Source organism: Dicentrarchus labrax, unplaced genomic scaffold (genome assembly GCF_905237075.1).
Source record: "Dicentrarchus labrax unplaced genomic scaffold, dlabrax2021, whole genome shotgun sequence".
Classification (NCBI taxonomy): domain Eukaryota; kingdom Metazoa; phylum Chordata; class Actinopteri; family Moronidae; genus Dicentrarchus; species Dicentrarchus labrax.
Window position 1 is genome coordinate 21,123,697 of NW_026136702.1, and position 26,009 is coordinate 21,149,705.

At 38.6% G+C, this 26,009-nt stretch overlaps 2 protein-coding genes across 6 annotated transcripts; both read left to right on the forward strand.

Moving 5' to 3' along the window:
• The first annotated feature begins 843 nt into the window (after positions 1–843).
• Positions 844–6,792, forward strand: LOC127352366 (G-protein coupled receptor 4-like). Its single transcript, XM_051380679.1, has 4 exons — positions 844–910; positions 1,170–1,355; positions 4,393–4,568; positions 4,676–6,792. Exons 2-4 carry the CDS (start codon positions 1,185–1,187, stop codon positions 5,169–5,171), a joined length of 843 nt encoding a protein of 280 aa, XP_051236639.1. The 5' UTR covers positions 844–910; positions 1,170–1,184; the 3' UTR covers positions 5,172–6,792.
• On the forward strand, positions 5,195–25,314 carry LOC127352337 (G-protein coupled receptor 4-like). Of its 5 annotated transcripts, none has more exons than XM_051380640.1 (4): positions 5,195–6,951; positions 21,859–22,050; positions 24,051–24,238; positions 24,348–25,314. In XM_051380640.1, exons 2-4 carry the CDS (start codon positions 21,874–21,876, stop codon positions 24,844–24,846), a joined length of 864 nt encoding a protein of 287 aa, XP_051236600.1. In that variant the 5' UTR covers positions 5,195–6,951; positions 21,859–21,873; the 3' UTR covers positions 24,847–25,314. The 5 variants fall into 5 exon arrangements, with proteins under 5 accessions (XP_051236600.1, XP_051236613.1, XP_051236599.1 ...); XM_051380653.1 differs by lacking the exon at positions 5,195–6,951 and adding an exon at positions 18,559–18,599; XM_051380639.1 differs by lacking the exon at positions 5,195–6,951 and adding an exon at positions 19,981–20,048.
• Positions 25,315–26,009: the final 695 nt, after the last annotated feature.

Here is a 26,009-nt window from a genome sequence, read left to right on the forward strand (position 1 = left end):
CATTGGCTTCATATTGGCCATGAACCCCTGGTATCCTGGGTGAGTCCTGTGTTTGTTTGACCAATCCAGCCACGTTTGTAGATATAAAAGGCTCATTCTAAGGTCAAGAAAACACAACAATTCAAATCTTTTTCTATACACTAATGTGATTTTTTTATTGAAAAAAAAATCTCAAGGGTATGGAACCTAAAAGACAAAAACATTTGCACGTGCCACAATGATGGGGTTTTTTTGTTCAATTTATGTAATAAGTCGAAACAATGCATGTTTGTTGCAAATATTGGGTTTTATGTTCCATACCTTCAAGATAATAAAAAAATAGAATTATTTGTGAAGGGGTGCCCAAACTTTCGCATGCAACTGTAAATTTTATATTCCAATTCTGCCAATAGATCCTCCTAAATGTTACACACTGAACCTTTAAATATGACTGTGTTACAGGTAATTTGTAAGAATATGATTCACATTATTTAAAAACATACTGAACAGACGGATGAGTAACAGGGAGTGGATTTTGCTGCAGTGTTGAGTGGTTGATTAAATGTTATTGGACATTGTGATGCTTTGCAGGTCAAGTTGGAAACCAGTCAAATTGTTTGGAAGACAAACACAGTAGCTGCCACAAGCTGGCGAGTGTTTAAAGCTCAAAGCAGCTCTGCTATATGTACATGTTAATCATTCAGATTCACCATATTTTTCATACTTGAATTACAACAGAATGATGCATCCACAAGCACTTGACTCTGGCCAGAAAGGGAGGGGACTTTCTCATTTCCTGAGAAGAGGAGTTGTTGATTAACAGGAACCTACTGCATGTCATCACTTAACTATATTTACTGTAGACTGTATGGTTGCAGAGGACAACACATCAGACGCTGGTAAACTCATTCAGGTGTGTCTTGCCGCCAAGGTAAACTTTGTGACATTACTTTCTTCTTTTATGTTGCGATGATAAGAAATGCAAACAGGCATGCAAATAAAAAAGGCTGAATATTTATGTGAACATATAAAACTGAAAAGACGTTTTTGATTTGATATCGTTGTGAGTATACCATGTGTATAGCACTTGTGTGCACTTTGCACTTCAGTGTTATCACTAAACAATAGTAGAATGTTAGGTAGAAGTAAAAACTGAATTCCTTTCCATAACCTGATCTCTTAAACTACAGGTTTCACTCTGAAGAATGGAAGATTTCTACAGTAACAACTCCTCGCAGTACATAAACTATGGTGACAGAAATGTCACCTTTGATTTCTATGAGAAATTTGAGTTCATCATGAATGTGGTGACAAGGATAATCATTTGTATCGGCCTTCCTTTGATCCTTGTGGCCATCTATGCTGTTTATTCTGAGGTACGTTATGACTGACATTTGTTATTTACTGTCTGTGTCCTATGTCATACAGTCTTTCTGTAAAGGATCCTAATCTGGCTAGGGGACTAAGTGTCAGGGGGTTGGGATGAGGAAGTGTTGTAATAGATTGACAGTAATAATTAGTTAAAATTAAAATTGACATAAAGTTAATTGGTCATAAACCTTGTGGTTTACATGTGTGGATCCATTCCAGCCCTTTCTTAAAGATCAAGTGTGTAACTCTTTTTAACGAGGATCTATTGGCAGAAATATATTTATAATGTTCATAGGTATGTTTTCATTAGAGTATAATCACCTGAAAATAATAATAGTTGTGTGTTTTCATTACTTTAGAATGAGACATTTTTATCTACAGGGAGCAGGTCCTCTACTATGTTCAACTGTTTCTGCAGTATCTCAGAACGGGCAAACCAAACACTAAACACCTAAACCCCTAACACCTTACAGAATTGCTATGGCTGCAGACTCTAGAAAATGTTATTGTGGACATCTGTTTTTAGTTTCTGATCGTGTTTATTCAGTGTCTGATTTACTAAGACATCAACTCATTACTCAGTCAGCTCTTGAACAACATTATTTTGATGAGATCACCGAGCTCAGGGAAAAAAGGATCTAAATTAAAAAATATTTACTTTGGTCACTGAACAACTCCACCTGAGAAAAACTGCCAAGCTATTAAATAAAATATCTAATGCATTAACTATATATTAAGATACTATTATTAATTGTATGCATAATTATTAATATATTAGGAACCAACATGCTAATGGGAAGGAGATGAAGTGATGTAATAATACATAGGGCACTGCAAACAGTGGAGGGAGACGGAAAGATAAATTATACTTAACTTGGTCCATATAAGATCAGGAAATATCAATATGGCAACACATACACTCAGACAGAAAGCAGAACAATGTATGCATTAAAAATTAAATCATTCAATATTAACATCCAATCCAATTAGAATTTGGATACAAATATTTGATAATGTAATTGTACCAATAGCTTTATATGGAAGTGAGATCTAGGGATCGCACAGTTGATTGAAAATACAAAATAACACTTGCTGAGCAGAACTGGGAAGTTTCCCATTACTTTTAAACATACAATAAACAGGCAACTCTCAATTTCAAAGCACTAAAAGAGCTGAACCCTGAAAACAGTCCATTGAGTCAGCTGATGATGAAGCTAACCAACTAGGCTCCCCTCACAGCACTGATTCAAAACAACACAACAGAATAAAACAAATTCTAAATCAATTAAAATATCTAGATTTAGAACGTTGGCCCATGTCAATGGTTTACTCTACAGTGGGCTGTCAGTTGAGAAATTGTATTATGGATGGACTTGTTTGCAGATGTCCTTGGATAATAGCTTTTTAACATCAACAGGCAGATTGTGCTCCTTTAAAACATCACTGGTGAGTTTGGTCTAGTGTGGTGTAGAGAACCTTCATTGGGGAATCGACCGTAGCACCAAGGCCCGATGGACCCCCAAAGCTTCCAATTACTTAGGACAAGACTGAGTGGATCTGAGACCTTTAAGTATCAAAATCAGAATCAGAATCAGAAATACTTTATTAATCCCAGCGGGAAATGACTTGCGTTACATATACTCCAAATGTAATAGACCTACACTATATTAAGAATACAAAGGTTTAAAATGTACAGTTTAAAGTCACACTTTCAAATGTCCAAATGTGCAAAAATGGCAAGTGCAAGTGACCATGTGTACAGTATCCATGTGTACTGTGAGTATGTAACTGCAATAAGCTTGGCATAAGCAAAGGCCCATGATTTGATTTTTTTTTGGACAAGGAGAATACATATCTCTCATGGTTGTGCTTTGGGATTTTCAGAATTGCTAGTACATTGCCAGGGTCTCGAAAGGATTCAACAGTGATTGGACTTCCAAGTAAAATATGGTTGTTGGCTGACTGGATTGATGGGTCTGGGTTCGCTGGAAGTAGAGTTTGCTTAAAGAAGAAGGCAGCGAGAATTTTGAGCTAGCTCTTGACGTTAAAGACCTCTGAGAAGTAGGAAGGTTATTTGTGGATGATTAGAGGCCAAGCCAGGGCTGCCAAATAGAAGTTTTGAGAAAAAGCTAATGTCGCTAAGGTAAACTTTGATTGTATGTGTTTTAATTGCCATCACAGAATGGGCATAGGTAACAGGTCATGGTGATGAGAGTGAATGATAGGAAGATTATGTTGTATGTTGAAAGTCTGGAAAGAGAAATGAGAGAATGAGAAAGAGAGAAAGAGAGATAAATAGCATGATGGATGGGCATGGGAGGTATCTGTTGATTGTGTCTCCAACTGCAAGTATATAAGGATGGCCTTTTACGACCCTGTATGCCAACAAAGAATAGTTAATATAGGGTAGATTCTGAAGAGAGTGGATGAGGTGGTTAGAGGCCATGTCAGGGCTGCCAGTTGGAAAGTTTTGAGAAGAAGCTTACATTGCTAAGGTAAAGTTTGATTGTATGGCTTTTACTTGCCAGCTCTGGGGGCCATTCTGCTGTGAAGCATCTTCCATTGTAGATTCCCCCAAAAGCGACAGAAGGAGCAGCGTCAGCGTACAGATTGTGTTGTGTGGATGAGTCAGTTGCTCGTCATAGAAGAAGGTGATTCCATTCCAGTTGGCAAGAAGGTGGAGACAGAGGCAGAGTTCAGCATGGCTTGGTCTGTCCAGGGAGATAGAACTGAAGAGATATGGGATGGAAGATGCAACTGATAGTAAGTCAGAGATAATGGCTTGCCCTTGCGGAATTATATATAAAGTGGAGTTGAGGAGGCTGAAGAGAGAGAAAATCCTTTTAATCAAATCCAAAGAAACAGGCAGGGGTCACAAACCAGGGAGGCAGACAGATCAGGCAGACACAGCACAAATGAGAGTTGAAATATACATAAATACCTCTGACTGCAATTGCTGGTCAGAGCAAGATGACATATTTGGGAGGAGGTTCAGAACATGTTTACAGCTGCTTGTTTACTTTTACCAATCTTTTCCTGCAGGTGCGAAGTGATCATGTTGCTCCGATCTACGTCATCAACCTTCTCATTTCTGACCTTATTCAGCTGTGCAGCTTCATTTTTGCGGAGGCACAACCTAGGGAGTGGAAGGCAGTTTTTATTCACAATTATGGTGTCGCGGCCAGTGTTTGCTTCATGGTGTGTATCGCCCTGGAAAGGTAGCTATCTTTCTATCCAGTATGTGTGTAGCTACTTCTGTGTCTGACCATTATATTACTATAGAATTCTGAAGCTCCTCAAAGACTATGTCCATCTTGTATTACAGGTATTTGGTCATCGCCTTCCCGCTGTGGTACCGCTTCAGACGAACCATCAAGACCTCTGTGGTGGTCTGTATCGCAATCTGGACTGCTCCTCTCGTGTTTCTCCTTACTTTCTCTTTTTGGGTTGGTGATAAAGTATTAAAAACTGTCTTTGGCATCTTCCTCCTTCTTCCCCTCCCACTTTTAATATTCTTCCTTGGTGGGACCCTCAAAGCCCTGTCCTCCAGCCGAGTCCCCTCTGATGAAAAACGACGAATTGTGGGAGTTTTGGTTCTGGTGCTGCTTATTTACACACTGTTGTTCCTGCCCAGAATCATTTGGTTTCTAGTAGACAAGTACTATACTTTTGATAGACTGTCTTACATGTTGGTCCAATTGAGTCCTCTTGCAGACTTAGTTCTGTATGTTTTCATGAGGAAAGGGACCATAGACAAGCTTTTGGCCTCTGTGTGTTGTTGTAGAATGGACAGCAATGATATCAGCAGTTCATCAGTATGAATGATAACAACATTTACACAGTCAGCTTCATGTAGGCAGAGAAAAAAGGAGAGAGAGAAAGGGGAGAAAACTAAAGGAGAAATGTAGGAAAATATAAAGAGACAAGACAGATGTTACAGTGTCATCTACAGATAGGATTTCCAATAAGAATCTGTAGATAACTGGGAAGCCTTGTTTTGACTCTGCTATGGGAGAACTGGTTGACGGGAAATGTTTTGGTGAACATCAATAAATATTAAATATGTTTTTATTTCTTTAACTGTAAGTTGATGTCTATCATTTTATGTTTCAATCAGAAGCAAACCTGATATTGTTTTATTAGCTGAGCTTGTTATAGCCACTATATCATCTTATTTATCTTTTTATCTTTTTTGGTCTCTCTCACACATTTGAATTTTAGTTGTTTACTTTGTATTACTTGTTACTAATGTATGTCTGTCCAAAACGGTATAGCTTTTTTATTACAAAACTCAATTTTATTTGTTTATCTTTAGGTTTTATTTTTGGAGATATAGTGGTAGATATGTTAGTTTTTAGGATGTGATTCAGAGCAGGCATTTTGCAACAGCCGTTATGTGCTTGGCAATGTGGATAAAATCGTATATAAATCGTATTTATATGAAGCTGTACATTTTATGGAAATTTTATAAATTATTTTATATATTTGATCTGTTTCCATACATCTGTCTCTGATTAACTTAATCAATTATAACTTGAAACATGACAAACTCTCAAAGTTATAATCATAATTAGGGCATTATTATTTGACAGATAATATATTTTTCAATATAAGTTAGTAAAGTCGTCATTACGTTTATCCTTTTTAAACCTTTAGATGATTATTTTCTGAGATCCAATGATAAAGAGCATATTTCCAAAATGTCAGACTTTTTCTTTTAATACATTCTGCAGTCCATCAGAAGCATATAGGCATGTTTGAGGAGCTATACCTGATTGATTTTGTGTAGCCTATGTTATTTTGGCAGTATTTTCCTTGGGCTAAATAAAACAACTGCCATGTTTGCTTCAACATTTTTCACATTGTCTGCATCTCACTAAAGGTACTTTTTCCTCAGTAGTAAGTTGTCTTGTTTTGCTAACTTTATTTAGTATTTTTCTATTTTGGTGAAATGGTTTGGACTGCAGTGAGTAGGCAATGTAACCAGGCTAAGCAGCTGCTGGTTTTTTTAGTATGCTGGATCTGCATTGAGAAATTAGCATCATAAGTCTCAAATATGTGTTGCAGCTTGTGGTATCCGAAGGCCTATAAATTTAAGTTACAGTTTGTTATAAGTTCAAGTGATATTTTTGTCAACATATGCAGTGTTAGTAAGACATGAGGTTCAACATAGTAATTCTTACTATGAAATGTTTAGGCTAGGGGCCTCTCAGTGGTCTCTGACCTTTATCTTAATAAATCCCCCATCTCCCTGTTTTACCTCACATATCTGTACTAGAACCAGATGTTTCTTTACTATTTTCTTGAATAAACAATAGACCTATATAAAGCCTATGTTCGACGCATATAGACAGAGTTGTTAATTTGGCAGGATGCTCTCCAAGCTCCCGGGGCTTGAAATGATGCTGTACCTTTTTGTAATAAACCTTTATATACAATCAAGATGGTGTCAGCGGACTTCTCTTCAATACATCTTTACATCATCGCTACTTAATATACTACCACAAGAATTTGGCGTCACAAACTCCGGACGTGCTGTGACCTGCTGCCTCGCTGACGGCTTCAACGTACTGACTCCCGCATCAAAAGCCGGCAAATAGGGTGAGCATTTACTCACAAATTTGGGCGTTGGTTCGTTCGTTGAGGCTGTGTGTGTGTGTGCTGTCTGGTCACACCGTGAAAAGGTAGCTATCTTTCTATCCAGTATGTGTAATGCCGTGTGTGTGGCATGCTGTGTTGATGTTTGGAGTGATGTTCCGTTCTAAATTGTGTTGCGTTGTAGACAACACAACAGGGGGGAGTGTGAGTGTAAAAATAAGGGAAAATAGAAAATAGGAAAATAAGGTAAAGGATAAGGAATAGATGTAGAATAGTCTAATTAGTAACAAGAAGGTGAGCTAAAGAACTATGCAAGATTAATGGAGACTGGGCCTTCAACTCCTTCACGGTAAGACATGTGTAAATTAGATACTGCGTGAAAGTAGGCTTTAAGGAACAGTCGAATTGGATTAAAGGAAAAAGAGAGTGACAACCCTGGGCCCAGGGAAATTTGGCTTGAATAAAATAAGGAAATAAGGAAAAGGATTAGGACGCCGCTGATTTGGACAAAAGCCCTCAAGGAGGCGATTTTAGATGGGCCGCAAATCCTGGAAAGTCAGTAGGTGAATTTCAGGTCAGTTCAAGGAACTGGATGGTGTAGAATAAAAATTCAATTGTAAGTTCCCACTCAATACATTTGTTGACGAACGGTGTCTGAAGCAGCCTCTCATTGAATATCTACACCTCAAGGTAGCAAAAATTTAGAAAGGAAAAATATAAAGGAAAAAAGGAGGGGCGGAGGCATGCTTTAGGAATAGTATGAATGAATTGATTTAGAGGATTTAGAGTTGAATGCTGTTTGTGTTTTTGGGATGGTGTTGAATTTTCTGTGTGTTTTGTGACTCTGCTATGCATTTTTGCTGCTGGATAACTAGTTTTCATGTCTGTGTATGAGAGACAGAGCTTGTGTGTGTGTGGAGAGCGCTGTCTGCTGTATTCCAGCTGTGTGTGATAGGCTGTGCAGAGATTGATATACGTGACTTATGTCATGATAAGATTCTATTTTATATATATATATATATATATATATATGTTTTGGTTGAGAACAGGAGATTTAGTCATTTTTAAGGAAAGATATTCTGTTCTTTATTGTTAAAAACTTATGAGCTTCTTTTGAGAGGACATTTTTAAAATAAAAAATAAAGTCTATGAGCCTCTTTCGGGAGGACGTTTTTCAGTCTGTTAAAATTTATGAGTCTCTGTTGAGAGAACGTATTAGAATCTGTTAAAACTCATGAACCTCTGGAAGGACGTTATGATTTTGTAGAGAAGTGGAGAGATTAGTGAGGAGTGAAAGGAGGGTGCTCCACTTGGGTGCTGCTAACTGCAGCTCTGTTTACCTTGAAATCACACTGACAAATTAACTGCGCATGTGTGGAATTTTAGGAATTTAGGATTACACAGACATATTATAGTCACTCCCCTGCCTGCACAGAGGTGTTGTAGCTTGCAGACCCTGAGCTGCAAGGAGGAGGGGTAGATAAAATATAAATAAATAAATAAAATATTCTGTTTGTTATTGGCTGTTGCTTGATTATAAAACTATTTGATTGAGATCCATTAAATTAATAAATGAAAATTATGTTGACAGATAAAAAAAAAGAAAAGAAAATGTTATTTCGGCGATTAAAAGTGTTCCTGAGTTAAGCTGATTGATATCCCTTAGCTTGAATGTAAACACAGGTATGTCTAAAAAGATAGGAAAATATACATTGTGATTACTCAAAGTTAACACCTGTATTTTCAAAAAACAAAAAAAAGATATGGTTAATTTTAGTTGATGATATAAATAATTAATCAATATGCAAGGTTGAATAAGTTTATTGTATATATGAAGCAAGTGTGTTTAATAAGACATTGAATATCTGTCTTGTTTTTTCTTTTATCTATATTCGCACGTGAGTCCTAAAGAGACAGTTGGAACTGGGTATTTAGAGTTGTTTAGTTGTGAGGGACAGAGACTGCTCAAGGAAAGGAAGGAGAAAATTCCAGAGGATATAGGAAAGAACTTAGAAGGCTTAAGGGTGCTTTCTGGTAGGGAATGATAGGTAAGTCATAGGGTCAGCTCACAGGACCATTTGTGGAGAGACCTGGACTTTACATAATAAATAAATAGTAATAAATAATAAATAGGACACCAGAGGTGTTCACTGTTTAATGATATACAGGGAATTAGTAAGGGAGTGCATTCTGAAAGTTAGGAGGGAATGTCTAGGCTGTGGTCTTCCCTCTATGCTGTATGAGTAAAGGAATTTGATTTATCACACTGGGTTCGTAATTCTTTAAAGAACTAGATGGAAGAATTATCCCTATGTTTGGTGACAAGGGGGGATGGAAGTGCGGCTGATCAGCGCCTGGGTCAAGACTGAAGGTAAATGCCGGCAGGGAAAGTTCCGCTCCGTCAAACGGAGGGCAGGATCCCGTCTGATGTCAGACTTAGGTGGTGGACAGTGTCCACTCCATCCATTGGAAAAGTGAGTACAGTGTTTTGAATCGAATCAAGAGTGAAAAAGACCAGTCATAACCACTACTGGGTCTGTGTAGTTCCTGAGTAGGAACTGGTGTAGTCGCATAAGGAATCCTATAAGAGGTGATGGGAGTTTCCAAGACTATATTGATGTAAAGCCAAATGAGGTGATGAAACGTGGTTTCAGGTTTTGCTGAAACCATTAAAGCAAAAGAAGAGATAAGAAGAAGAACAAAATAGAAAAACAACTAAACGATTAAAATAGGAAAAATACAAATAGAGGATAACCAGAAATGGGGACTAAATATAAGAGAAGTAACTAAGACAAGAATGGAAATTACTGTGATGCCTAGTGGATAATACACCATGATAGAGGAAGTTTCTTTTGGTGAGAATTTGGGGAAAGAGAAATAAAATTCCCACTAATGACTATGAGGGCATATGAGTGAAGAAAGTAAAAAACTATAAACTTTGTGTTTACTCAGCCAGAGTCTGGTATACTTTGTGTATACTTCAAGGGTGTGCTGCTGGGAGCATAGGTGTCATTAAAGCCACCTGGCTGATCTGAATTGTCTAGAGGTTTGTGTGTATGATAAGATCAGACCATACATGGTATGTAAGATCAGTGGGATTGAGAATGATGTGTGAATGAAAAGCCCATTAAAGTTAAAAGCAAACCAGTTCAAGTGAGTTTATGGTAGAAATGGGGATAAAATTTGGGAAATTAAATTTCTTACTTTACTCTCTTAAAGGCCTTACTGAAATTTCAGAAAAAGGGAGAAACAATGTTGAATGAGGATATTGAAATTTGGCATCATGTAATTAGTGTTGTCTATCATAGGTACATATAGAACAGATTGTTTAAAGAAAGAGTGAGACAGTAGGAAATAGAAAGATGGAGAGGAGTGTATAGAGCCAGAGCAGGGGCTGAACTTCCCCATATGCTGTCTCCTGCTACAAGGTCCCCTCTAAGATAAACAACTTCAGGAAGACCAACTGTGCCTGACCTGTTCGGTCTCTCTCCTACAACAGTGACTGGGAAAGGGCAGAGAAAAATAACTTTGCTTCTCCCAGGAAGTCTTTTTTGTCACTAGTAGATACCTACAATCACAGGCTGGGGATTGGTGACTGTTTAGATAGACATCTTGTACGTTTAAAGAAACAAAGAGAACAAGAGAGAGAGATGGCGGAAAGATTTCTTGACCTTCATCCCTTGTCCGATCTGGTGAGAAGGAGAAGATCCAAATGAGTTTTGGTCAGAGGCACCAACAAAGGACCACAGGAACAACCATAGGAGACTGTGGGGTGCAGATCAGAGTACTGAATAGTACAGTGACATAGATACAGACACAAAAGGAGAAGATAAGTGATTACAGTGATGAGCCAGTAGTTACAGATTAATGATATTTACAGTTAACACTAGATGCAAAGACAATTTTAGGTTAATCCTAAATATAGTAAGTGATATAGTGAGATTCTTTGTAGACTTAGGAGTAGATGTCTCCATAGTCAATGCATTGCTTTTAATAGTTTTTGATTGTTTGTGGACTTCTTGTGGAGTTCTGATTTGGGAAAATATAGAGTGCTACTCTACATTAGACTTTGTAAAAGAATATATCACCTCAGTCTTTAAGCATTGTGTATTGTGTATTGTTTTTACCTCTTATAGATGAAAGAGTCATTGTTGAAGGTAATCATTCACTATGTAATTATCCAATGATGCTAGTAAAGAGATCACATAGGGAGTGGAGAGATTTGAAGACTTTAGGGGGATAAAGTAAGAAACTGGACTAAATGTTACAACATTAATGTCATACGTTTCAGTAGGATCCTGGTGGTGTTGTAGGGAATTGATTTAGTGAATGCAGATTTAGCATTCTGGTGAATCCTAACTCACAGTTCTTGTTTGTTTTACTTGTAAGGGGTATAAGTGGACACGGATGGCACAGGGTTTCTCTCCGGTTTCATTCTGCAGCTGTGACTGTAGCTGAAGGCCTTGTACATTGGTAGCCACCATGGTATGGTACATTTGTTCAGTAGGTTGATAATTTTTAGTCTGCTCTCTTATGAAAAGGAATTGTCAAACCGACACTGTGTCTTTGTTTTGTTTTAGATAGAAAATGATGATGATGTTTTTTGAAAAGAAGCAATTAGTGCACTAGGGCCATATAATCCGGAGGTTTTAAAATTAGGTCAGGACCATATCCAGACAATTTTAGATAATCTAGAAAATGAGTATTGAAACTTAATAATATGGTGAATTTGTGGAGATCTCCCAACCCTGTATAACATCATACATGGGGATGACTTTTGGCAAGACTGACTTTTTGACTTTGACTCCTGAGGCAACAACAGCCTTTAATGACTTGTAGAACGAAAGAAAATAAATTAATTAATAAAAAAATAAAAAGAGTGAGGAGAGTTGAACTTAGCTTCCTTTGGTTAGGATTCTTAGATCTTAGATTTAAATAAAGGAAATTCAACTTCCAGATAGTGGAGGTTTAGTGAAGGATTTATAAGACTAAGAAGGAAGACCTAACAGCATGCCATAGATACATAGCTGTGGGTGGACAGAGGTGCTAGTCAGCATTCCATAGGCTTGTGGAGAAACCATGAGAGATTGAAAATAGCGCCCCCAGATCTGTTAGGTCTGATGATTCAGGAAGCACATGGGTTAGTTCATGTTGCAAGGGGGGAGTTTTAAAAGGAAAATCACAAAAGAGTATGGCTTTGTGCATCCTATTTGCTTGAGCAAATTGATTATGTCATAGTAAGATGTACAATCTGTAGAATAATGTCAGGAGGGGTGTAATGACACTTCTGGAAATTGTTCTGTCAGAGGTTCTAGAAGAAATGTGATGTTCTTCCAAGAGAACCTAGAGGTTCAAGTAGACCAAGAAGTCCAAGACCAGTCCGAAAGAAGATCCAATCGATTTGGAGACTATAGTTACAGCAAAGTTAGGAGAGTGGGTTCTGCTTCCATGTGAAAGTACTAGGTGGAATAATGGGGATAGTAGTCGCCCTGTGTGGAAAGACAATCAGGGTAGAAAATAGCCACAAAGTATTTTTTATTTAATGAAAGAAAGTGGATAATGTTCTAGAAGACTGTTCACTTTTTATGCATAATGTTAGCCAAGAAGATTTAGGGGAATATATATGTAGTTATTTTGATTCATCTTTTCAGTACATGCCAGAGCACAATTACTGTATGGAAGGGCATGTAACACGCAAAATAACATTTGTGGCGACAGATTTGAATGATGTGCAAATACAGGCGGCTGCTCAAGAGCGAATCGCCATAGCAACAACCCCTCAAGTGGAGATTTAAAAGATAGCGTCGACTATTCTAGTTTTGGGAGTGACTGATAGCATGAGTGCATCAACTTCTGCTATGACTTCAGTTGGTTTAAAATCTATAATGACCATATGGATAATTTCTAAATTTACAACTGCTAGGAATCCTATAAGTGAGGCTGTGGAGGAAAGATGGACAGTGCGAGATAACATGGAAAGGGTCACTGATAGAACAATGATAACATCTGAGGTATTTAGAGAAACTATAGATATAATCCAGAATTTAGCTACGATATCTCTGAAGCCCATAGAATTTGCAAATGTTATTGAAATCCATTATAGAAATAGAGAACAGTTGCAGTAAGACATTTGAGAATACTATGATCTCATCTACTGAAGAACCACTAAGTGTGAGGACTACCAAGGATTCATTTATTAAGACTCAGGCTGATAGCATGACCACTGACCATGATACTTTTGATGACAGTTGGACACAAACTGAGAGGACTGGAAACTTGCATGCATTACGAAAGAGAGATGCTAGATGGAAGGCATATGGATTTGATGCTTCAGTGCTACAGATTACAGGCCGATGGGCAAGCAGAAATATGTGGTTCCAACAGTTAACTCATTCTGTGAGATCAGCTACTCATGGGAGGTGCCCGTGTATGGTTAGGATTCCATCACCTAGCACAGGGCCGTCAATTCTAGAGACAATACCTGAACAATTATTTGCCAAATGCCAATATACTGCTTTATCATGGTTGAAGTATCAGCAAGAATCAGCGCTGGACACTATCAGTGCATTTGTATAAACCTAAGAGAGAGTGCGCTTGGATAATGAATCTGCCAAAGATAGACTTAACTGATCAAAGAGAAAAGATTATGGCAGTCCCTGGTTCAGTGGAAATGAAAACTGTACAAGCAGAAGCTTGCTTTTATCTGGAAATAGGGTGAAAAGGGAAATGGCACCATTTCACAACTTGGAGTCCTACCATTGGAGGATAAGTCTAGGAGAGAAGTGGGGTATAGGATTATTCCCATGGTATGGTGTGACATTTTTGGCAGATCACATTGATAACATTACCTACACTTTGCAGGGTTTTGCAAATGAAACTATACGAGGGTTTGAATATTTGTCAGATACTCAAAGGAGTCACAGACTGACGTTGCTGAAGCATGACATGGCTCTTGACTATATTTTAGCCAAACAAGGTGGCCTATGTGTGGCTTTGAACTTGACCAGGGATGCTTGTTATACTTTGATTCCCGATAGTTCTGATAATATCACTAGTGTTATAGATGCATTGAGGAATATAAGGGATGCGTTTGGTCGGTCGGAAGGAGCTGGATGGTCTGCAAATGCTTGGTTGCAGGATAAATTAGGACCATTTGTGAGCAGTGTTGGTTCAGATTTTATTAGCGGTTCTTTTATCACTGTGTGTGATGTTTTGTTTCTGTACACTGCTGTTGACTTTTGCGAAGGCTATGATATTGAGATGGGTTGGAGTTGTGATGCCTGGAGATCACACTCAGATGCTTTTGTTAAATATGACTGATGTAGACGGAAATGAAGAAGTAATGCTAGAAGGTGAATTGATGGAGAAATATCCATTTTGAATATCTAATTGTGTTATAATCGTCACATTCATTTTGCTATTGTTTTCGTATTTAGTGGTTTCTTATTAACCAAAGGGGGGAAATGGAATGCGATTCATAATTTTATATTAATTTGTATTTGATGTTTTAATTTTCATGTTTTGTTTTTACAAAAGATACTGGTTGGTGTTTTCTTTTCTTCCAGAGCATATTGGGGGAATGTGCAGAAGGGATTCAGATACTCAAATATGGACAATAAGAATGTCTGGATTGGAGAATTCTGAACAAGGATATGGTGATAAAATGTTCAGATTCGACACATCATCGACACTACACTGAAAGTCGACACTGCTGAGGAGCTGCAGTGTGATACGTTCTTATGTCTTCTCTGATATATACATATTTGCATAATATATAGAGTATATAGAGTAATACGTAATTTTTATTATTCTTTTTGAATTAACTGTTTGGAGAATGATGTTTTCTGTTATCAGGTAAATATATGGGGACCTCAGATTTCTTTTTTCTTTATGCTTAGGGATATTGGGGTCTAGGCAGGGACAGGTCCATTGGAAGGTACGATGGGTCGACCAGCCTGACTTTAGACATTGTTTTGATTTTATTCCCTGAGGTTTTCACATGTATTTGCTTAAACCATATCTCTAAATAAATTGTTAAGATTCTTCTTTTTAATTGATCTGGAGTACTATGTGTGGTCGCCTGAGGCAGAGGGGCTGTGAGAGAATTTTCCTGTCTAGATTGTTTGATGGATACTTCTGGAAAGAAAGCTGCCAGACAGGTTTTTTGCTCTCGCACTCCATAAAGTTGCTGTATTGTTAATGTGAGGGCTGACATCTAAATCTAAAGCACCTGTTAGGTAAAGTCAGAGGGAGCTCCCCGCCTTCATAAGGACAGGTGAGGGCAATTAGTGCCTCTTTGTCCGAGGCCTGGTTGTGTGGCAGGATTGCTGTGTCATGCAGGTAAGGGAGAGAGGAGGAGAAAAATGTTGTATTGCCTTATTAGAAATCTAATGAGATCTTTGTATATTTAGTTGTGGTGTGACTGTCCTGAGTGATCCATATGGAGCATGCTCTGTAGCCCTGTGCTGAAGAGGTATGTCTCAGTGAACTTTGGGGTTTCATTAAACTGTAGATATATCACTAATATGATAACATCTCTTCAGGCAAAGACTCAGCTCTTCCATCTCCCCTTTTAAGCCAGAGTAGAGCCTTTCAACTGTTGCATTGCTTTTTAGCAGAGCCCCAACATGAACAAGATTTAACGCCAGACTGCTGCTTTGCCTGAGCCAGTTCGCCAAGGCGGTTGGCGAATGTGTTTACAGACTGTAATAGTGTCTGTTGAATAGTGTCTTTTTATATTGTGTGTAGTGACACTGAATATCTGTGAATCTGAACCAACTGAATCTCTTTGTATTTTCTGTCTTTTGTTTTGATTTGGCAGTGGGACGACCTGTGGGGAGTAGTCGTGGGATATACAACCCTCCTTGCATGCAGTGTGGTATGATTGAAGGGTAGTGGTCACTTCACTGGTTTGTAGGTTTGATTTTCCTTGCAGTGTAAGTTTTAGTGTTTGCAGTGATCAGTGTGAACACGAGGTGATTTCTATTGGGGTCTGCGATAGTCTCCCCGCGGTGAGTACCCTGTTCTGCTTATTTCTCGCAACCATTTAATCTTATTGTATTTTATGTTATGGTGAAGCCATTTGCTATTTATACACTAATTGTTTCAACTATTTTAGTATTGTGGAATAAATAATTTGGACTCGTTTTATGGTTTCTTCATTCTTTTTCAGGTCTTTTGCCAGTATAACTTATTTTTAATAAATATTATTGGAGAGCTGAATGCACGTCTCCCGCTTTTCTTCAACCTTTTAAAAATTGTGTCAATGCTCAGATGGTTGGTGTCTAGGGCTGGTATAGTTCTATTCTGTGTAGCGGTCCCCGTGGTAACCTGGGTGGGGTCACAAACTGGCGCTGTGAGTAGGGTCAGAGCCCATAGACATGCATTCAAATCAGTCGGTTCAGTGGGATGGTTTTAAGTGTATTGTTGGATTGTAGTGTTAAAAAAAAAAAAATGTTTCCTTCTCTTTTAAGGCAAAGCAGCAGCTGGCAAGCTTATTGACAGCTCTGTCCTGTCAATATTCAGTGGGCCTAATTTCATTCCCATGCCCAGTCTCCTTTAGTACAAGATGGACCCCTCTAGCCCCCATAGGCAGTGTGACCCCAGCTCAGGGGAGGCCATTGCTCGGGAAAGATTAGTTTATATCCCTAGGGAAAGATCTTGCCCACTGTTCAGTGGTATAGGTGAGATTAATATCCAGACCTGGGTTGAGGAAGTACAAGCTATCATGCGTGCCCGTAGACTTGCTACTATTGATAAGGCCCATTTTATCTATGATCATCTGATTGGTGACGCTCGTGAGGAGATTAAGTACCGGCCACAGCAAGTGAGGGAAGACCCTGACTGTATTTTTGAGATCCTCCTTGCTCAGTATAGCTGCCCTATGTCTTTCATTGCAGTCAAAGAAGCCTTTTATGCTAGAAAGCAACACGAGGGTGAGTCATTAAGGGAGTTTCACATGCTATGTTTTCTTTAATGGACAAAATGATCCAGAGTTGTCCAGACAAACGCATCCCTGATGCCGCTAAATTGCTGCGTGATCAGTTTGTAGAGTGTGTAGGGGATGGAAATTTGAGCCGGGAGCTTAGGAGAATTGCTCGTGAACATCCTGACTGTGACCTTCATGCTATTAGGGATGAAGCTATTAGGTGGGAGCGTGAGGGCAGATCTGGGGAAGAACTAGGCCGACCCAGGAGTTATTCTGTCCCCTCAGTTTATAGCATGCAGCATGCAGGGCAGGCTAGGGGTCAGAAAGATACTGTAGGGTCAGAGCTGGCAGAGCTTAAGGAAATGTTGAAGCAGCAACAGGCTCAAATTGATCAGCTTACACAAGGACTACGATCAAACCACACTTCAGTCAAGCCCAGACCCTTTCAGAAGAGAGGGCCACTCATCTGCAGACGGTGTCAAAAACCAGGACATTTTGCCAAAGACTGTGATAATGAAAGGGCCGTTGCTTCTGAACTTAGGTGTTCTACTCAGGGTTCAGTCATCCAGCCCTCCCAGTTTCAGCAGTCGGAAAACTAGCTCCCTCTGTTATGCTGAGCCACATTTCAGATGGGGGCATCACAGGCTCCAATGGGGATATTCTTCCAAATTCTGACCCCACACCCAACTTGGTAGGGTCCTGTCCAAAGGTCACCATTAGTATGGGGGGGTGAACATTGCTTGCCTATTAGACACTGGGTCTATGGTCACCACTATTACAGAGAGTTTCTTTGCCAAACATTTTGAGACAGGGGGCCCAGAGAAGCTAAGGGCGTGCCACTGGTTACGGTTACGTGCAGCCAATGGGCTAGAAATCCCTTACATTGGCTATTTGGAACTTGATTTTCAAGTCTTAGGCAAGCATGGTCATCTGGTGAGCAGATCGTTACCATGGCAATGCAGAGTGTGATGGACAACCCCCTGTCATCTGCCATTGAAGCCCTTGATTTGTCCACTCTTGCAGCTCAAGACCAGGAGAGGGTAAGGTCCCTTTTACATGGCTATCAGTCTGTTTTTTCTTCCCATGATTGTGATTTGGGGTGTACAAATCTGATTGCTCATGAAATTCCTCTTCTAGATGAGACACCTGTCCGCCAGCGGTATAGGCGTATTCCACCCTCAGAATATGCTGTTGTCAAAGCACATGTTCAGCAGCTCCTAGAGAGTAAAGTCATCCGTGACAGTCAATTTGCCTCCCCAATTGTGGTAGTGGAAAAAAAAGGATTCTACCATTAGGCTTTGTGTTGACTACCGTCTCCTGAACTCTAAAACTAGGAAAGATGCTTTTCCCCTACCCTGAATTGAGGAGACTCTCAGCGCTCTGTCAGGTGCCCGCTGGTTTTCCACATTGGATTTAACCAGTGGGTATAATCAAGTTCTTCTTGCCGAACCTGACAAAATGAAGACAGCCTTTTGCACCCCCTTTGGCCTCTTTGAATTTAACAGGATGCCTTTTGGTTTGTGCACCCAGCACTTTTTAAAGGCTGATGGAGAGGATCTTTGGTTTGCACAATCACCAGTCATTACTGCTTTATTTGGATGATGTCATTGTTTTCTCTGCCACAGTGGATGAGCACATTCAACGTCTGGGAGCTGTGTTGGAGACCTTGCGGGTGCAGAACCTAAAGGCTAAACTAGAGAAGTGTTGCTTCCTAAAAACCGAGGTAAAGTACCTTGGCCATGTCGTCTCAAAAAGTGGTGTACCAACTGACCCTGATAAGATCTCTGTAGTGGCAAATTGGCAACCTCCAAAAACTGTCACTGAGCTGAGATCATTTCTCGGCTTTGCTAGCTATTACCGCCGCTTTGTCCAAGGTTTTGCTTCACTGGCTGCACCTCTTCATCGTCTAGTAGCCGAGCTGGGTGGCACCAAGACTAAAAAGCCATCCAAACGCCCCCTCCAAGAATCGTGGACTGAACAATGTGAAACCTGCTTCCAAAATCTGAAAGCCAGGTTGGTGGCTTCCCCTGTATTGGCATATGCAAATTTTTCACACCCCTTCATTCTGGAAATTGATGCCAGTCATTTAGGTGTCGCTTTAAGCATTAAGGTTATGCTGCAAGAAGCATGTGTAGGAGGAATTGTTATTTTGGTCATAATTTTAAACATGTATGTTTTACTCTTTTGTTTTTCGAGACTCTGCGTAGTCTCGAAAGGGGGAAATATGTGGTATCCGAAGGCCTATAAATTTAAGTTACAGTTTGTTATAAGTTCAAGTGATATTTTTGTCAACATATGCAGTGTTAGTAAGACATGTGGTTCAACGTCGTGATTCTTACTATGAAATGTTTAGGCTAGGGGCCTCTCAATGGCCTCTGACCTTTTATCTTAATAAATCCCCCATCTCCCTGTTTTACCTCACATATCTGTACTAGAGCCAGATGTTTCTTTACTATTTTCTTGAATAAACAATAGACCTATATAAAGCCTATGTTCGACGCATATAGACAGAGTTGTTCATTTGGCAGGATGCTCTCCAAGCTCCCGGGGCTTGAAATGATGCTGTACCTTTTTGTAATAAACCTTTATATACAATCAAGATGGTGTCAGCGGACTTCTCTTCAAAACATCTTCACATCATCGCTACTTAATATACCACAAGCTCCAGACAGATTTTTCTGGCTGTTTTGATAAAGATTGCTGATCCCTGCTCTATGGTAATGTTCAGCTTTTATGTACAGCTTCAGGGCTACCGGTGGTCATACAGTAGCAGACAAGAAAAAGTTTTCTGCCTTTCCATAACCTGCTTTTCTAAACAACACATTCCTGTCTAAAGAGTTGGAGATTCTTCCAGCAACACCAACCTCCATAGAATCAATACAATCAGCCATAACTATTGTGAAGGAATTTTAGAATAACACTATTATATTAATCATATTAGCCGGGTTCTCGTTGGGTCACACTATGTTTGCTTAGTACATTTACATCTACATGCATCTCACGTTTTTTTATTATCAATGTTGCGCTCATGTAATTTACATATATTTAAAAGAGCAGGTGAAGATTCCATCAACCTGCTTGCATGTTATCACCATATTTACTGTAGACTGTTGGGATGCAGAGGACAACATATCAGTGGTGTAGGGAACTCATTCAAGTCTGATTTTCAAAGGTAAATTCATATTACTTTTTTCTTATGTATTGATTAAAAAAGATAAAAACTGTCAGGAAAATAAATATGCAAACTGTAATAAGCAAACAGATTTGGACTGTAGGTGTGCAGAATACTGCAGCCAAACTATATTATACTATAGACACCAATTATGTCTTATTTCATTCCCTTAATTTGTTAAGTATTTGATTGTTTAATAGAGTAAGTTAATAAATATGTAGTGTTTAAGCGCTAGACAGGCGCTATACAATTACAGTCCATTTACCACTTACCATTACAGAAAAGCAGTGAAAATAGCTAAAAAGATAGAAGCAGGCAAAAAGATATCGTATTTAGAATGACATAACATCTGGTAAAGAAAGAATGAACAAGAATCATCATATGAAATCAATAACTACTGTTTAGACATTTGAGAAGGTTTTTTGTTTTTCACAAATTATTTTTATCATTATCAAAATCATTGTGGTATTATATGTTGTGTTATGTATTTTGTGTCTGTTCTGACACAACATTGATCCATTAAATGGTATCTAATGTCTACAGTTTTCCAGGAAATGCTGACAGCAGAGATAGGCAAAATAGTTTGTGACAATGTTACTACTAATACAAAGTCTCCCAGCAGCATAGAAAAGATATAAAGTGTCACGGAGGATGGTGTCAGGACTGCTCCTTTGTCTCTCGAAGTCTGAAGTTTTGAGTCTGTCTGAGTTTGGCTGTGAACCAGGGTTTGTCATTGTTGTAACTCACCCTGGTGTGTGATGGTACACAGCAGTCCTCACAGAAGCTAATGTATGACGTCACAGCCTCTGTGTACTCATCCAGACTGTTGGTAGCAGTCCTGAAAACATCCCAGTCAGCAGAGTCCAAACATGCCTGAAGATCCTCCGCAGCTTCACTGGTCCACTGTTTTGATGTCCTCACAACAGGTTTAAAGAGCTTTAATTTCTGCCTGTATGTAGGAATCGATGGACGATGGTGATGTGGTCAGAGAGGCCCAGTGCAGCGCGGGGGACGGTGTGATAAGTTCTGCTGACTGTAGTGTAACAGAGATCCAAAATATTATCTTCCCTGGTCGGACATTTAATCAACTGTTTGTATTTTAGGAGTTTGTGGCTGAGGTTTCCTTTGTTAAAGTCACCAAGGACAATAACTAAAGAGTCCGGGTTAGTCTGCTCCACACACAGTATAGTATTTCTTTAGCCCACAAATTGAATCACCCAATCACTAGAATTACTCTAAACATATAATATAATCTGATTATATGATATATGCCTGTTTTATGGTCCGTAAAAGTTTTCTTGCGTCAGACAAACAATTTGAAAACTAAATGTTCTTTTCTTATCTTGGTGAGAGTGCTCTCGACCACTAACATTTTCTTTGTAGAGCAAAATAAGAAAACATTGGTAAATGTTCTGAATTCAATGGGTACTAACAAAATAAGAAGAATTGAATCAAAGGGTAGAGGGGCGTTGTACCTACAACCAATGCACATGAACATTAAACATTACATTAAATCAATGAAACAACCAGATGATGTTCTGGGGCTGCAGTAATGACCTGATATCAGCACCTAAAAACATTATATTATCACCAGAACTTGAATTATTAGAATCTGAAAGTGTGTTATTTGATTAAATATTATTAATGTAACAAATATTAAGGAATGACAATAGAAACAGCATTTTATGATTGTGACTATACTAAATGTATACTAAATTAGTGTGAACTGCAGCTTTAGTGATATCACTGAACGTTAGGTAGACATAAAACATTTGTCTCCCTTTCTATAACCTGATATCTCAAACTACAGGTTTCACCCTGAAGAATGGAAGATTTCTACATTAACAACTCCTCACTGGCCAACAGCTATAATTGCAGCAACATCACCTCCAACTCTGATGATAATAACAACGCTGTATTCATCAAATTTGTAATGACATGCATAATAATTTGTATCAGCCTTCCTTTGACCCTCGTGGCCATCTATACTCTTTATTCTCAGGTATGTACATTAAGATAAGATATTCCTTTATTTGTCCCACAATGGGGAAATTCCAATGTTACAGCAGCAAAGTGGATAGAGAAAAAAACAGTATAAAAACAGTAAGAGTAGGAAATAATAAATAAAAACACTGTACAAGAGAAAAAACAGTAAGAAATCCACAACAACAAATAAGACAAAAAGTTGTAGCAGCAGTTGCACATGGGCAATAGATTGCACGGTGAATATGGAATGGTATTGCACAGTAATTATTATTATTATTATTATTATTATGATTATTGCACAGTAATTATTGCACATTGTTATTATATATAGATATTATATATAAACATTAACTGTTTTTATTAGTTAATGTTAAGACTAAGATTTAAACTGTCTGTGTCATTTGTCTGTCTGTCTGTCTGTCTGTCTGTCTGTCTGTCTGTAAAGAATCTGGGGCTGGGATGGGGAAGTGTTGTGATAGATTTACAGGAATCATTTACTTATAATTAAAATGTATGTAAAGTTAATTGGACCTAAACACTTGCGGTTTACATGTGTGACTGCTTCCAGTCTTCTCTTAAAAGTGTGTAACTTTTTTATAAGGATCTATTGGCAGAAATGTACTCATAATAATTATAGGTATATTTTCATTAGTGTATAATGACCTGAAAATAATAATCATTGTTTGTAACAGTTGTTACCACATCATTATGTTTTATTATTTATACAGTTTACATGTGTAGTTCCATTCACGCTTCTCTTAAAGTTTTGTGGCTACCATAGTTTCTCCTACACGCTTGGTTGACTCAGTGTGTTTCAGTTGGTTGTGTATCTTTTTATTTTGGTAGAATTAATGTAATAACTGACTGTAATAAACCTAATAACTTTTTTAGAGGATTGTGTGTGCACCCAAGAGAGGAAAAAAAAACATAATTTGAGAAGTAAATGGGTGGGGATCTGTCTGTGTGTATGTTCATAGATTGGTTTTATGATATGTGAGTATGCCAATGAAATTTATATATTTTATTGTTTTTTACTGTTGTTTGTCTTTGTGTTGAAATGCACTCGAATGGTAGGAGGTGCCACTGTGATATTGAGAGGTTATTTTTCTTCCATAAATGTTGTATTTTAGGTTAGGTCATTGAGAACATGTTATTGAAGACGTGGATGCAGGAGTTGATATCATTGGTCACAGCTAGATCTTGGATTGGCTGAAGGAGATTCTGTCTGTTTTCATTAGAAGAATTTAATTTTTGTAGCAGTTTAAGTTGATCAAACAATGGGGCGATTGTCTTGTCCTTTGGAGGACCATGACTGCCAAAAGATAAATAAAGAATTAATAAATTATTCAATAAATCAATCAATGTGCTATTCAATATGACAAAATAAAATGTAGGCATTTAATAATCAAAAGATTTACTGCAGATTTTTGTGTATTTAATAACCATTGTATTAATTCCCCAATAAATATTAATTGATATACTTTTTCATTTGATTTTCCATTTTGATTTTCATGTATTAAATTCTTTATTTTTATGAATTAATTTAATAAATGTATGCGTTCATTTATGTTTTATTTCACTTTGCATTGTCAACTCAATTTATATAGCACCTTTCATACAAACATGCAGCCCAAAGTGCTTAGCAAAAACTAAACAAAAATGATCAATAAATAAAAATGTGAATTACTATAAATATAAACAGTGAAGTGTAGTGTGTGTGTAGAAAAAAAAAAAAAAAAGCCTTCTTCACAAAAACACATTCATACATAAAGCAATGTGTAACTGCTCTCATACTCAGTGAGGAGGGAAGTGCACCTTGCAAACAGACACACATCTGTGACTCCAGTCTGCTGCATTACTGCAGTGACTGACACAGTGTGTCATATCTGATTTTTTTGCCAGCACAAATGAGAGTTTGATGAAAAATGTATAAATGTCTCAGCAATTTCTGGGAGGAGGTGGAGTTCAGAACATGTTTACAACTGCTTGTTTACTTTTACCAATGTTTTCCTGCAGGTGCGAAATGATCATATTGCTCCAATCTACGTCATCAACCTCCTCATTTCTGACCTCATTCAGCTCGTCTGCTTGATTGTTCGAGTGGGGAGACATGAGGATCAGAAGATATATGACATCATCTTTTATATGTACAACTGTGGTCTGATTGTCAGTATCAGCTTCATGGTGTGCGTCGCCCTGGAAAGGTAGCTATCTGTCTATCCAGTATGTGTGTAGCTACTTCTGTGTCTGACCATTATATTACTATAGAATTCTGAAGCTCCTCAAAGACTGTGTGTCCATCTTGTATTACAGATATTTGGTCATCGCCTTCCCGCTGTGGTACCGCTTCAGACGAACCATCAAGACCTCTGTGGTGGTCTGTATCGTGGTCTGGGCCCTTCCTCCTCTCTATTTCCTTGCTTTCTTTTTCTGGGTTGGTCTTAAAGTCTCATATATCGTCTTCGGCACATTCCTCCTCCTTCCTTTCCCACTGTTGATATTCTTCCTTTGTGGGACCCTCAAAACCCTGTCTGCCAGCCTTGTATCACCTGACGAAAAACGAAGAATTGTGGGAATTTTGGTCCTGGTGCTGCTTATTTACACACTGCTGTTCCTGCCCACCATCATTGGGTTCCTGGCAGAGGGAGCAAGAAATAACAATACTTTCAGCAACCTGTATGGCATGTTACTTAGGTTGAATCCTCTTGCCGACTTAGTTCTGTATGTTTTCGTGAGAAAAGGGACCATAGACAAGCTTTTGGCCTCTGTGTGTTGTTGCAGAATGGACAGCAATGATATCAGCAGTTCATGACAACATTTACACAGTCAGCTTCATGTTGTTTTTAATGATGTTCGTAACTTGGGTAAATATTCTCTTTTTAATCTGGTTTTCTTAGGTGGTATGAGCCCATTCATGTCTTTGTCTTGACTATGTATGTGATCTCATCGCGCAAATGAAAATGAATAAACCATAAGGTTCTCCCTGAATGCATGGCTCCTCCCACGTCATTAAAGTTATTGGTCTCACCAGCTGAGAGCCTATATAAACTGGCTGGTTCAATGATGACGCTCTCTTTCCCCTCTGGAAGGCTGTTGCCTTTCAGTCACTCAACATTGGTTTTGTTTTGTTTGGTTGCCTTTAGTTGATCATTTGTTCATGTTACAGGTAGTTTAGATTACCAACTACAGTTTCTCACCCACACTTCACTACTAACTGCTGTCTTCACGTATTGTTTGCTTATAATGAGTTATTGTTAATAAATAAATAAATTTACTTCAATTGTTACTGTGTGACCCTTTTTAATATATGGTCCTGAGCTGGGCATAACACACCCGGAAAGAACTGAAAAACAGTTTCAAGACAGAAAACTTTAACATACTGTGTCAAAGCAGCCACAGCAACTACAAAGTCGACAACACTGAACTAATGCATAAGAACGATAGAGACAGAAAAAGGGAGAGAGGCAATGCATGAATGTAGGTAAGAGATGTGACCGAGGTTATTAGAGCCATTTCATACCAACCGTATGTGGATCTACTGTTGCACATTCACCCCATGTGAGACAGCTGTCGGTCTGTTTGTCACTTTTAAAGGTCCAGTGTGCGGGATTTAGTGGCATCTTGCAGTTTAGTTGCAGATTGCAAGTGCCTCGCTTCACCCTCCCCTTACAAACATGAAGAAGGAAGTGTGGTGGCTGCAAAACATTCAAAGAAAGAGAATGGCCTTATCTGGAGGCAGTGTACTCCTTTGTGCTGCTGGCAGACCTGACAGAAGGCAGATCATCTCCCCCTCAGGACTAGCCACAGACAGTCTCTCAACTATCTAGTGATGATGCTGATGAATGGTGCCCTCTGCAGCAAAGAGTTGCACACTGTCCAGACTCTTGGGCACATAATAATCAGGTTTTGTGGAATTACCGAGAGGTAAGCAGAGGTAAGCTGGAGGAGCAGTGGAACATTCCCACTGCTCCTCCA